The 15,026-nt window shown below is 42.0% G+C and overlaps 1 protein-coding gene across 1 annotated transcript; it reads right to left on the bottom strand.

Moving 5' to 3' along the window:
- Positions 1-2,552: 2,552 nt before the first annotated feature.
- On the bottom strand, positions 2,553-14,595 carry LOC134448819 (carcinoembryonic antigen-related cell adhesion molecule 5-like). The gene is made up of 7 exons (XM_063198478.1): positions 14,496-14,595; positions 12,921-13,235; positions 12,319-12,594; positions 8,916-9,170; positions 8,331-8,606; positions 5,215-5,469; positions 2,553-4,876 (listed from the first exon to the last, which is right to left on the bottom strand). The coding sequence occupies exons 1-7, from the start codon at positions 14,593-14,595 to the stop codon at positions 4,797-4,799; spliced, it is 1,557 nt and encodes a 518-aa protein (XP_063054548.1). The 3' UTR covers positions 2,553-4,796.
- Between the last annotated feature and the right edge of the window lie 431 nt (positions 14,596-15,026).

The following is a 15,026-nucleotide window of genomic DNA, read 5'->3' as shown; positions in this document are numbered from 1 at the left end:
GAGTAGGCGGCGAACGAGGCAAACGTGTCGGGAGCGTTTCTAGAGGCAAGGGCGTCGAAAGCGTTAAAAGCCGAGGGCGGCAGATTCCTGGCCGAACGCTTCAGGTTGAATCGTTTGCCTCGTTCAACGCCCCTTTCCAGGCAGGAGTCAGCAGCGTTGTGGCTCTTTCAACGCCAGCGGTGTGATCGCGGCATAAGAGTCAGGAGGTCAGGATGACTTGGGGAACAGGGGGACCTTTCAAGGGGAAAAAAACTTCACTGTACCTGTGACTGTGACTGTCACTTCAACGTCAGCTGTGCCATTGAGGGATGTGATGTTGTTGTGAGCAGTGCAGGTGTACTTCCCATTGTCATTAGGTGTGCTGTGTGGCTTAAGGTACGAGACTCCATTGGCAATGTCCTTGCCATTTAAGGCCCAGACGCAGAAGGCCTCAGGAATGCTGTCAGCAATGCAGGTCAAATGAATTCCTTCACCAACGTTAAAGAGGATGAAGACGTTGTCTGGTCCATCTATAAGGGAATAACAAGTGGCAAAGTACTGTATAATTAAACACTGTTGACATGGACCTTTAAATTCATGTGCTCTCTTCAAAGATTTCCTTGGTTAGGCCTTCCCATCGTTTCTGGTGCACTTTCAATGATTAGTTAAGTACATAAAAAACATTCATGATAACCTTGGTGGCACAGGTGATTAAACTGTCTTGTGTATATACTGTATATCTGTATTATTTATAATTACTTTTTAATATGAGATATTACTCACAGTTCACTGCTAAATTTGTACGAGCAGTGAAAGAATGCACAGGGTTTCTGACGATGCATATATATTCTCCTCTGTCTTCTTTCTGTACTGGGCTGATGGACACTGTTGTGTTGTCTTCACTGATGGTGACTCTGTCACTAGGGGACAAAGGATTTTCATCCCTTATCCACTCAATGGCCGTGATGTTGCCCTGGGCATCACAAGTTAAATTGACTGAGGAGACATCTGCGATCAGGGTGCCATCGGAGATTGTTATAACACCATCGGTTATGCTTTCTGGAAATTATACAAACATCACAAATGAGCAGTATTATAATCAGGACATTCCAACGTGTAAAATATAGCACACAATAACATGATACTATCAGCATCACAGCTTAGTGATTTACCCCCCCCCCCCCTTGCAAAAAAAGAAAATGCCCTAACAATATCTATACAACATACTGTTAATGTAGCACTTTATTTTTTAGTGTACCTGCAGTTGAAACCAGAAGTAACCTCAATTTTTGGAGACCTGCCCTACTCTGTGCTTAGCAACCCCGTTGTTTGTACTTACTTTACGTATCAGTGATGGGCAACCTGGATTCAGAAGCTATAGTCCAGTGCCACATATTCTACATGACCTACCGAGGTGTAGTTTTACAATTAGGGCATTGAGCAGGTAAAACCAGGTCATTTGGAATCTGTGGCACTAGATTTAAATATATCTGCTAGTTAACATCAATAACATCCCTTAGATTACTGCAAGTAAATGACTTTTTATACCATAATGAATTAAATAACACACATCCTGACCCATGGTAGCTCTTAGCCCTGCTCAGAAATGCCCCATGAACCACCCTGCAGAGGAATGGCAAGCACATACCATACATGGTCAGAGCAGTGATCCCCACACTTGTGTCATTATAGGTCAATATGTACTCCCCAGCGTCACTGAGAGTCAGGCCCCTGAGCTCCAGTGTAGCTGTGGTTCCATCCACAGAGGCTCTGTCACGGTAATCAGATGCTATGATCACTCCACCATCAGCGGCAATACATATCCGTGTTGATCCAAAATGCCAGGTGAATGTATCAGGTTTTACAGATGGTGGGTCAATGAGGCTGAACTCCACAATCCCTCCGACTCCTCCATTCAGAGGTCCAATAAGCGGCACATCACCCTGACACCAGCACACTCCTACAGGAATTTACAAAGGGGTTTCAATCTGTTACATCTAATGGCGATATATAAAACAGGTGCCTTTGCCTGACATTTACATTTCAATATTGTAATGAATAAATAATACATTTCAAAGTCATATCATGTGGTCTGTGAGATTATGTTCTGCACAAGACTGGAAAATGATGTCTCTTACCAGCTGAGACTAAGAGGACAGTGAATCTGAGATGGCGATCCATTCCGGAAGTTAAATCCAAGCTGGAATGACCCTACAAACTGCAACTGCAGTCCTTACACTCAACAAACAAATCCCACACAAAATCACATTTGCCAAAACAGGGACAGTTGAGTTGTGGTGTTACCGTATGTTTCTTCTCATAGGGGCTATAAAGACAGCATTAGTTCTGCCATGCAGCCGTGGTCTGACAACCAAAAGCCAGACACTGCTATCATGGTGGCAAAGTTCCTCAATTCCTCAGGCTGTCAAGAAGCCATAAATGTCAGGTCATAAAGAGTGTTTTGTTGAATATACGTTTACTGGCCTCTTGTGGTTGGACATGAGCATAAAACCATATGGAAAACAGCAATTTGTGTGTGTGATTTTTTACATGAATGCGACAAGTACCAAAGAAACATACAATTGTTTTCTTGATGTTAATGCAATTCATACCAGGATCTGTTGCAATTATGAAATCATTTTATAGAATATATTTTTCCATACTGCCATTGAAGAAGGTAGAATAATTAGTCAATGTACAGGCATGTTCTTCAAGCATTGTGTTTATTTTGGGTGGTGTGTACATTTGAAATTCTAAACTATTTTTTAAATAGGAACTCCCATTGGCACCTATTGGTCCTTCGGAAACATGCAGTTCCCCCTAGATAGCGAACACCACAGATATCCTATAGGAAGACTAGATGCGTCATCCACGTTCCCGTCAGTCAAGTCGAACGTCCGCGCATGGCGGCCATGTCAGCACAGCCTGCTGGCTGACCCAGTTGCAGTGAGCTTTTTGGTCTTCAGAGACCATAATCGATTTTCGAAAGGGTTGGTTTGTTATACAGTATAAAAAAATCCAAACGAAAGTATATGTTGATACTGCATAGTGATGAATATTCACATTATTATTATTATATTATAGGCTATTACATTATATTATAATGTGCATAGGCCTACAATCATGTATAATATAGTTTAGTAGGCTTATTCAGGTAATTAAATAGATCCCATAAACAAATGCACAAAGAATTCTTTTATATTTTCAGTAAAATAACAAATAAACGTTGTAGTCTACATTCTGCTTTGGTTTAGACAGCTCCACCTTGTGTTCAAAATGAGTCGTGACGCTTAAGCCATCTAGATAGAATTAACTTGTTGCGCTGTCAATCTATCTTCCAGTTGGCCTACGTCATCTCTGTCGTCTTTAATTTGGTGCAATGAATATTATCCATGCCGTCAACGTAATGCACAGCAATGGTATGTGTATTTGCTGTAGGTCAATCCAATTTTTTGGACAAATAGGCTAAGTGGGAAGCATGTATTACTCTCCTCCTGGGCGTTTTACCCCAGTCTACACTTTTAAGTTTTAAGGAGCCCTACTTTTTTTTTTACAATTCTTCAGTTTACTTCAGGTGTAACGGAGGGTCTGTGGAGAGTTTAGGCTGTGCTAATATAGCCAACCTGTGCGGACGTGCTTGAAATAGGCCTACGCAATGACGTATCTAGTCATCCTATAGGATATCTGTGGCGAACGCAGGCAAGTGATGAAACCTGAATGAGGAACCTTTAAGTCTCCGCCCTTTCCTGTTGCATCATGGGACCTGGTAGGTAAAAAAAATGACTGGGCTTGAAATGTGTAGACTTACGATGCCAATCCAAGTCTTTAAAATCCACCCATTCACCACAAATCCACCATGACTCGCCCTGTTCTCTTCCATTCTTTTTTTTTTTTTTACAACTTAAGGCCAGGAAGTCAGGAAGTGACTTAGGTGCCCCATAATACTAAAATGCTTTTTACTCCAATTGTCAGTCATCATCAACCTCATAAGGTCACATGTCCTGTTACGAATTATGGTTATTCTTCTGTAAGAGGAGGTATTGTCAAGCTCTTTGGGTGTATAGATTTTGACCTGTACTGGCTACTATTCTGCTAATGTATGGATTTGGTGTCATACTGTAAATATATCTTGCTGACTCAATATATAATAATCTATATTCTATAGGCACACATAATCTAAGTATGGTTCAAATGAATTCTTTTTATGACTAGTTTCAGGCAAAAAGTAATACAATGGGGAAAAAAATATTGTAACAAAGTTATTTTGACAGCTCCCTTGAAACCCATTCATGTTTCACTCGATGCCTCTCATTGGTTACAGATTATCTGGTTTAAGCAAAGACATTCAATTTGGTAGCCCAAGATAAGCTGCAGGACACGTCACCAATGCAACAAAATGGAATTAAGTTGAGTCTCCTAAATGGGTGTGACTTTCCATTCAATTCCATTCATTCTCCAAGTCTTGTCGTCTCCTAAAGCGACATGGCTGCCATAGGATTGCAGTTTAGAGTCTTACATCATACATCAGTTTGAGAGCAGGTGGTGACAAAATTATGTCTGTCAATTCTACTACACATTGAATAGATTACTTTTATTAAACACTTGCTTTGCAAAGCTTTAAAGTGTATTTACATTTTTTGGGATGCCCTGTTATCATAGTATTTGCACTATACTTTAAAAAAAACCCCACCAAATATCACAAACTATTAACGTTTGAGTGCTGAAGTCTTGATAACATATTATTATATGTTGATAGTTCTCTGAAAATGTACACTGTTTAATCTGTTCCATATCTATTATTACGACACGATTTGCTATCAAAAAACAAGGACAATCATCATGGTTATTGACAGAGTGACTCCTGGCAGAATTCCACTTTTGAAGCAGCTGAGTCCACCTGGAATTAAACAAACAAAAACATCCAATCATATTTTATCTCTAATGTCGTTGTTTCAACTAAACGTAGTGAAGTGAGGAAAATGGAAGCTTCATCTTCTGTTTAGTATACATTATACACCTCACATATCCACCTACATAATACAGTATTCACAGTATGTAAATATGACCCTGTAGTGCAGAGCCCTTAAAATGAAATGTATTACTAAACAAACGCTCTGAACGATTTTTAAGACATTTTCACGCCCACAAATTTAGTCGTACATGTGATTTTAAGGGCTACATCCAGCAGTTAGTCCTCCATTTGTCACTTATTTCCTTTTATATTTCCAAACTCACCATTCACAATCAGCATACGTGTGACAGAGAATTTTCTGCGAGTGTTGGGATTGCTGGCTGTGCATGTGTAGTTTCCAGAGTCTCCTACTGTACTGTTTATAAGTTTGTACACAGCATCAGTGACGTCTTTCTTTGCACCATTGAATGTCCAGGAGAACTCTGCAGCAGGGTAGGATTCAGCGGAGCAGAAGAATGTTGCATTATCAGAGACACTGATCTCTGTCGGTCCACTTATGGCCACATTCAGAGGTCCATCTGCACATCAAGACATAACATAGCAAGTTTCAGACAACCGGAAGCCTACTGTATTTAGCCAAAGAGTATAGTTGTCAACTAGACTCCTAAGAGTTGGCAAGACATATGCACATACAGTATATTTAGCCACACTAGAACCATTAATAGTATTGCATACAGTATATAGTAAATTAGTAATAATGGAAATAATAATTTAATGTGGACGAAGTCAGAACTGCATGTAGCCTAAGTACTATCCATCTTTGTGTGAATAAGGCTGTCAATAGAGTAGGCCTATTTCACAGAGACACTTTTCTCCAAACTTACATAATCACTTATCAAGATTAAGGACTGTTCGTTATTTATTTTCGGGGTCACCGGAAGAAAATATGGGTGGGTCACGTCATTTTGTTCATTGCTGCGGGGAGGGTCCCTAATTTTTTTTAGCTCGCTAGGGGAGGGTCATCCAAAAATGTTTGGCCCATTTATTAGAAAAGGCATTCCAAAACAGCCTCCCCCTTTCACTAAAATTGATCACATCATCAGACCCCTGTTGCGTTGAAGAACATCTGTCAACCGTCTGAAGAACATTATCATGAGGATAAATGTACGAAATGCCAGTGCCTTGGTGAAGTAAGCTATAGTTTTCAAGATCAAGGTGCAATAACATTTAGTAAGCAGCAGCGTTGGTCAATCAGCATTTGAAAAAAAAAAGAAAAGTAGAATAGGCTTATTTACTACTTCTCCGTATAGGAGGATCATGCATTTTTTGACGGCGTCACAGGGAAGGTCATCAAAGTTTTGAAGCTCGTTACGGGAGCGTCATGCAAAATTTGATGATCAAAGGTGGACATCTTCCGACGACCCCGAAAATAAATAACGAACAGTCCCTTAGTAGGTAAGTATGGTTAGCGAATTCACAAGTGCCTTCCACCCTGTTACAGAAAACATGATCCCACTGACACTAAATAAGATGATTTGGGAAACTTGCTTGGAGAAAGCTTAAGAGGACCACTTAGTGTTAGCCTGGTTCTGACGCAGACCCTCATGCATTTCCGCCCACCTTAGTGTGTAAGAACCAGGTTAACTTAGTATTGCCACAGCTCTTATAGAACAGCCTTGCCACTCGCTATTAAGCCCCATTGTACAGTACCAGTTGTTTGTATCTGTTCTATAGTTTTTGGCTGCAGTTCCAATGAGTTCTCCACTAGTCGCGCATCGGAGACCAGAATGAATGGGACCCAATGGAGATAGATGCTAAAAATCTTAATTTTCACCCAGGTCTCATCAACAAAGCTCAGATTTGAATGTCGTTCTGGACTCTTCAATAAGGGTTTCACTCAACAGTTTAATACAAAAACACATATGTCCGTTAGATTTTTTACAGGAGGAGTTTTTGTTGCTCACTACTCGCTAGCATTTTGCTAAGGAAGTGACGTCATAGACACTTAAAATCACCTTTTAAGCATATGCGTGGCTCAAAAGATCTAAAACTCAGCCATGGGTATTTTCTTCTTCTTCTTGATGAAGGACAGTGAGTCCGAAACGTCGTGCCAATAAATCTTTTGGGAGCATTTAACAGTGTTGCGGACCTTTATTTTCTTTTCTATTTTCTATATATAGTCTTTTGAAAGCAACATCCGAATTACTCCAGAAAAAAATCATATACTGAGATAAAGGCACCATGAGGGGTTTTGTTTCACAGGGGTGACCTGGACCAGTCGGGGAGGGGACAAAAAAAATAACAACTTTGTTTCCAACGGACACTTTTAGGTGACAGACCACAGGAAAGTAAACAAGACTGTTAAAACACTGATTAACTGATTATGGGTCGACTCAGGAGTGGAAGCCACGACGCAACTGAAAGTTAAGTGAATTCCATAACCTGGACTCATGTGTTTATACTGTGGCACTTCAAGTTGAAGCTCAACCCTCCGTCCTGGACGGGCAGCTGCGCCCGGCCCTAGCTCTCCTCCTCACTCTCCCTAGCTCGCTCGCTCTCGTTTTCTCTCCTACTGGGCCTCGCTATAAATTTTCTACCCCGCCATACACGGAGGCCACCGAATGTTGCTCTGCCGGTGCAAATGGCTGCTGTTGATTTGCTGTGCAACGTTTTGGCGCCTGCAATAAAGTATTATGGTGTGCTGCACTAGTGTGCGTAATATACCCTCACGTGTGGAACTTACAATGCAGCAGCATTCTAAACTGACTTTGCGTAACGGTGACTCTGCATTTGGTGGTAACCCACAACTGTATGGAGGCCCACGGACTGATAATTATTCTCCTCTGCTCCCCAGCCTGGCCATGGCGAAGTGGTGGCTCTGCACATGCCACTGAGAGACCGCTGCTCCCGGAGAGCCATTTGGACAAGGACATTCTGAACTGCTGAGGGGTGGGGAGCATGGACTGGGTGGATGGATGGATGGACTGAGAGACTGGTAAACTTGACCCTACATGGGTAAACATGGGGCCTTGGCTTTAATAAATAAATAACAAATCCTGTAAACCCAATTCTTGTGTCTTGGTCTGCTTGGTGGTGTACAGTCAACTCCTCAGGGTAATGGTGGTAAAAGGGGGTGCCGCTTGTAAACGTGTGCGCCCCCTACCTGTGACATTTTGCTCCATAGGACTCACTCCATAGGACTCACTCATTCATTCTGGTCTCCGGGCCCCCACGTGGATAAGGGTGGAACTGCAACTACAGCTCTAAATCTGCCATAGAACTAATACAAACCTGCCTCGTTTCGGAAACCGGAAATAGACAGTGAAACCAACCAGTGGCGTATCTAGACTTAAAGAATCTATGGTATTGCTTGGATTAAAAAAATAAAATAAAAATAAAAATAAATAAATAAATAAATAAATAAATGAAAGACACTTACAACTCACAACCAATGTGTAGGCAGCTGTCATGTTACTGACAGGATTGCTGAGATGACATTCATACAGGCCATCGTCTGCTATCTCCACTGGGTCGATGACCAATACTCTGCTGTTTTGTTGAAGGCTGATTCTGCCGCCAAGGGATAGGTGCCTTCCATCCTTTGTCCACTCGATGCTGCTGATATTCCCTTGAGCCTCACAGGTTAAGTGGAGTGAACTCTGGTGAGCAATCTCGATAGCAGGCGTGGGTATGATGGAGGCATTGGATATAATCTCTGATAGAAACGCATCACAAAGTTAGAAATACACCCAAAAACGAGTCTGATTATCATTGACTTTCAAATCTGTTCAGCGGGTGTTGCGTCAGTAGGAGGGCGCTGCCTGGCTACCCAAAAACAGCCCATCCAAGCTGTTTAACATTTCCAAAAAGCCAGCACTAAGCAAATGAGAGTGGGTCTGATGATAGCATTTGATATAATCTCTGTTGGAAACACATTTTAAATAATTAAAGAAGTTGAAATGTATCAAGAATTTATAAAAGTCCTCCAGTTGTCATTGATTTCCTCTTATGATTCCAAACTCACCGTACACAATCAGCATACGTGTGACGGAGACTTTGCTGCCAGTGTTGGAATTGTTGGCTGTGCATGTATAGTTGCCAGAATCTCCTACTTTACTATTTATAAGTTTGTACACAGCACCAGTGACGTCTATGCTTGCGCCATTGAATGTCCAGGAGAACTCAGCAGGGGGGTAGGATTCAGCAGAGCAGAGGAATGTTGCATCAACAGAGTCACTGATTTCTGTCGGTCCATTTAAGGTCACATTCAGAGGTCCATCTGCACATCCAGACATAACATAGCAAGTTTAAGACAAACGGTAGGCTACTGTATTTAGCCAAAGTTGTCAACTAGACTTTTAAGAGTTCAAGTCATGTCAAGTCAGCTTTTATTGTCAGTTTCTTCATATGCACAGGTCATACAAGGAAATTGAAATTACGTGCTGTTGGCAACACATGTGCGCATACAGTATATTCTGCCACACTAGAAGGATTAATAGTATTGTAGAAGCCCTACATACAAGAACAATTGATAATACTTGCAATAATACTTTCATCTGGACAAAGTCACTGCATGTAAGCTTTCCATCTTTGATGGAGTGTGAATAGGGCTGTCCATTGTCCCGTTCAGAATTCACGTACTAAATGCGTGCGCATCGTTGACCCAAACACACCAGAGAGATTTTATTGGTATTACGAGAGACTCCACTCTTACGGGTGGTACTGCACTCTAGGGGCGCCAACGGAGAACTGCAGACTCCATTCAGAATGAATGAGCTGTGCTCTCTCGAGTGTCCCCTAGGTGAACTGCAGGCATGGGTAAAATAGGGAGTGGGGAGACTGTGTAAAAACCGTCTGTGAACACACACACACAGACACACACAGACAGTGCACACTCTAAAGAGAGAAGACCTGCTGCCCTGAAGCGTGTATGTTGCTAAACATAGAGATTCCGAAAAGTACACTTGTTATGCTGTTCCGAGAGGGAAGAAGCTGTTCCAGAAGCATAAGGAGATGTTTGTTATTACAAGACATTAATTAGTGGCTGGACAGAGGACATCACCAGAAATGCCAGTGGTGTCTGTGGCGCCCACTGCATGTCTGACCATCCGTTGTCTTATTTTGGAAAAAACACCTAGCTAGTTTCTGTACAAGTGAATGGTGCATGATCGATTCTGCTCCAACGATGCGCACGCAACCAAATTACGTCATATCTGTTTACAAACAGTAAAGGGGTCTATAGAGTAGGCCTATTTCACAGAGACACTTTTCTCCAAACTTGTTTGGTACAGTTACCAAGCTTACTTAGAAGGTATTCAAAAGTGCCTTTTTTCACCCCATAGCAGAAATCGTGACCCCACTGATTATAACGGTGCATACACACCGCAAGCACGGACGTCTACTTAATGTCTACTGAATGTGTCCGGTATCAGTTCGAAACGGTTAGAATACATACAAACAGATCATGCCTTGCACACAGGAGCGCGGTGTAAGCATAATGTAAGCGCGGCTCATATCCGGCCCGACCGGACATGTCCGCGATGCTCCTTGAAAATAGAACTCAAGTCTATTTTCCTGCGCGGACGTCCGCATTCAATGAGCGGGCTCCATTGAAAATGAATGGCTGCTGCCTGCGGATAGAACGTGGATGCTGACTGTGCAGTGTGCAAGGCAGCCCGCAAACCTCTCGGACTCGTGACTCGGACACATTAAACGAACGTGAGTATCTCGGTGTGTATGTACCGTAAGGTATGAGATTATTTCAGAAACTTACTTGGAGAAAGCTTGAAATGATTACTTAGTGTTGCCTGTAAAATATATATGTGACCGGGTGTAGTGTCAGTCCTATTCACTCCTATGCACACACACACACACACATGTATTTGCACACACACACACTCCCTCCCAGTGGAGGGAGCACTGACGTTAATCTGAAACCGTGATTCCTAAAACCGGAAGCCGGTGTCTTGGGACACAAGGGAGGGGATAAATGGATTAGGAAAATCACTCGAAACCCTTTCATACAGAGCAGGTGAGAGTTGCTCCGTTTGTAGCTTAAGGCTAACTCCAACGTAAGCTAACCACTCTCGCTGCTGGGAACCAACTTTAATCCCTGAGTCACTGGGTCAGTCGTAGCGCGAGCTCTGAGCTAGAACTAAGCGAAAGCGTACTCACTTGGCATTCCGCCCATACCCACGGTCCAGCGTGGAGTATCACGCCACCGAGGAAACAAACGAAACGGCATCAGGTAGCTATCACTTCATTGAATTTACGCTGTACTGATTTATCGGCTTTGATGTAACATCATAGCAATTGTTTACAACTAGCCTATGTCTGCATTTAATAGCAGGGAAAGCGTTCGCATGCTTGGCCCAGTACAGTCAACAAGCCGTCGAAGGAGTATCACGCTAGGACGCCAACATACCAGGTAGCTACCAGTGTTTTGCTGTCCCTAGCCCCGTGCGGTTTGTCGAGTGTGATTTGTGATGGTGTATCACCGATGCTCATGTTCTGGCATGCTTATATTTAAAAACAGGAGAGGGGTTTGCGTGATTGGAGTTACTGCGCTGTTCATCCACCAGAGTGTAGGCCTACCTCTGAGTTCACCTTAACAGGTATCCTACTTTTGATTGTACTACAGGTCGCCCTCTTGCCTTACCAAATTGGTATGTTTATTGTAATGTTTTAATGTTTATTAAATAAATACTCATGCTTGAGAAATATTTTAAAAATGTGTATGGTAATAGCAAAAGGCTATACCATCACTATGTGATGGTTAGAGGGGAACAATTTGTGTTTTTACTAATGTGTATGTTTGGCTTGTTTCAGCGGCACCAGCGTCGCTATCCCTGAGTGGTTGTGCCGCTTTCTCCCCTCTCCCTGTTTGTACAATTACCTCCAAGCCATTTGTGTTTTAACAGTTTTGGTGGCCAAGTGGCCTACATATTTCTGTTATTATTTTTTTGTTAACTGAGGCTCTGGGTAGCAGTCCCTGTTATCGAATACCTTTCAAGCATACCTCTAGCAAGGGCCCATTCGTGTGTCAGCACCTTTATGTGTGTATCACAGTTTGCTGTGGATTACTGAGCCGCGTGGCTCTCATTGGAGTGCAGTGCCTTCACTATATACCATATCGGGTTTGGGGGGTCACCTAGGGTAGTGTAGTAGTGGGGCCCACTGCGTATGTACTAGCCTGCTACCCATACAGCCTCAGCTTTATTATTTTGTTTTTCTTTCATTTACTTTTTTTTCTGAATATTTTTTGAATTAAATAAAACAAATATTTTTATACCTGACTTCAAATCACTTGTCCTTGGATCATTTATTGGTTTAAACCCTGCTCGGGTTCTTGGGTGAACCCACCACCTTCACCCTATTACATATATATAATTTTAAATAAATACCCCAAATAAAGCAAAGACACTTACAGCTGACAGCCAATGTGTAGGCAGCTGTCATGTTACTGACAGGATTGCTGAGAAGACATTCATACAGGCCATCGTCTGCTCTCTTTACCGGGCTTATGACCAATGCTCTGTTGTTTTGTTGAAGGCTGATTCTGCCGCCAAGGGATAGGTGCCTTCCATCCTTTGTCCACTCGATGCTGCTGATATTCCCTTGAGCCTCACAGGTTAAGTGGAGTGAACTCTGGTGAGCAATCGTGACAGCAGGCGTGGGTATGATGGAGGCATTGGATATAATCTCTGATGGAAACGCATCACAAATCAAAGAAGTTAGAAATAGACCCAAAAACAACCCTTCAGAAATAAACAACCCAGCCTGTTTAATACATCTCCCAACAAGACAGCATTTGACAGTTCACTTCACAGCACACCACTTGCTGTCAACCAGGCCCAATACGCATTATGTGTCTTCTTTTGTTGGTCAAATATTTTGCGCTATGGGTTGGGTGTGGTGATTAAACAAAATGCCAAAAGAATTTCTATTTATTCCCACAAGAGCCATCATAGTTCATGTGCCCCCCCCCCCCCCACACACACACACACACCCCACATACACACACACTTACCAAAAACCTGCAATGTAATTTTCCCATGTTCTGCAGGTGATCCAGTTGGCACCATATCCAGGTAGTAAACACCTGCGTCTCCCAGAGTCAAGTCCCGGAGCTCCAAAGAGCCAGTGATGTTGTTGAGAGAGACGTGGCTGTACGTAGTGTTGAGCTCGCCTTCCACATAGGTGATAACGTTCACCAAGTTGCGACTCCACAGCAGGACCATGTAGGGCTCGTGTGGGTTACTTACGTTTGTTTTGAGCCACACACTGCCCCCAACAGCACCAATGGCAGGGCCACGCTCCAGAACATTCTGACAAATACACAGACCTGAAGGTACACAGGTTTCATCATGCATGGCAGTCTGATTGGTAGGATTGTTGTTGGGTTTTTTTTTACAGTGCATACAGTTGTCAGTGACTCATTGATAGTGTTTGCCCAGGCCATTGTACTGCAGGAAAAGCCTTCACACCCATTCTTGTCCTGGCTATTTTCAGTCAGGGAGTACATTAAACAGCTACTTCCACATGACCTGAACTTTGGGTCTGTTTAAACATCATTAACATGTGATGTTTGTTGAGGAGCAAAAGGTAGCCTATTACATTTAGACCCAAACATGAAAGTAACTGTTATCATGATGTATTCTGAGTGCTTGTGATGAGGACCGTACATTACATTGCACTTAGCTTACGCTAGGTACAGGGTATTGCTTACAGACCCTGGAGCAATCTGGGGTTAGGTGCCTTGCTCCTGGAACATATTTGTCACTGGAACATATTTGTATTTGTTTTTTAAATATTTAGAAAAAAACATGAATACAGTTTGTGGTTGAATGGTGAAATGGGTATGTTGTCACTATACAATTAATTTATGACAATCACAGCAGTTGATATTATATCTTGCTATCTCACTGTAGCTACTGTAGCAGAGAGATGTGAAGGTGTAAAATGTCAAACTTGAACAAAGTACTCTTTATGCATTTAGTGTATTTTGAACAACTATGGATCTTAAAAGGTCAGTATACATTGTAAGAATACTGTGTCAAAGTACTGTACATACAAAGTACATTTGTGATTGACACTACTGATGGTTTCTCTCTATTTCACTAATGTACTTTGTATGTACAGTACTTTGACACAGTATTCTTATGTTATTCTTATGCTAATTACGCCAGTATAACAGTGGAGTTCACAGTGTTCCAGATGAAATAATTAAAACGTAATGAAAGGTGTCCTATATTTGTAGTCCACCCTATCTTATGAATCAGAATGTAACACATAGTAACATTTACAAGCGTTGAGTCTTGAATTTATCATATGTTTGCCAGAAATACATGCCTAACTGTCTAAATAAGTGACTTATGTTATAAGATATTTCCTCAATCAATCATTTGTCATGTGTCTTGATTAATTTCTTGTTCACTGCCAATAAGGCCTTTATTAATGATACAATCGTAATAAGGACCAAGCAGGCCCTGAACACATCTTATAAATTTACAAAGACAGTAATCATGCATGTATAATGGTCAACCCAATTCCGAAGTGTTACCATGATATGAAAATATATTTTAAAAAGTCAGATAAGAAATACCTGTGAGCAGGAAAAGTGTTAGGTAGGTCAAAGCTGCCATCATCCTGCTTTCCACCTGGTCACTGAGGCTACCCTTAATTCTTATGAACACATTTAGCATGGACATGCAACCAGATTGTATCAAGGCGTGCCCAGGCCGCGTACTTGCCGTTTGCTCACATTATTTATTGTGAAATAATAGACAAAGCATTAAAGTCATAGTTGAAAAATACAATAAGAGTTTGACATGGGTGTTTAGTTTCTTCTAATCCTTAGGCTTTCATAAACAAACACACTGGGTGGGGTGGTATTGTATTTGAGGCTGCTTGATAGGGCTACTGTTGACATTTAAAGTTACTGTAACTTATCCCTATCAAGCTGCTCTAGTCCGGGCTTCACCAAATGGTGGGTTGCAGTCCGCATCCGGATCGAGAGACAATTCTGTCCGGACGCGAGATCAATCAGATAATGTCATGAGTAGGCTATATATAGACAAACGATGGACATAACTTCACATAATGTAATTTATAGCCCTGTGTCACAGCCTGGCTC

This window comes from Engraulis encrasicolus, chromosome 5 (genome assembly GCF_034702125.1).
Source record: "Engraulis encrasicolus isolate BLACKSEA-1 chromosome 5, IST_EnEncr_1.0, whole genome shotgun sequence".
Taxonomy (NCBI): domain Eukaryota; kingdom Metazoa; phylum Chordata; class Actinopteri; order Clupeiformes; family Engraulidae; genus Engraulis; species Engraulis encrasicolus.
The sequence above is the reverse complement of the archived record's forward strand: the minus strand, read 5'-3'. Positions and strand labels throughout refer to the sequence as shown.

Coding starts and splice junctions, on each gene's coding strand:
- LOC134448819 (XM_063198478.1), bottom strand. CDS start 14,595: ATGCTAAATGTGTTCATAAGAATTAAGGGTAGCCTCAGTGACCAGGTG. Junction 12,595..12,920: donor AATTACATTGCAGGTTTTTG/GTAAGTGTGTGT, acceptor CGTTTCCATCAG/AGATTATATCCAATGCCTCC. Junction 4,877..5,214: donor ACGTATGCTGATTGTGAATG/GTGAGTTTGGAA, acceptor GTTTAATTCCAG/GTGGACTCAGCTGCTTCAAA.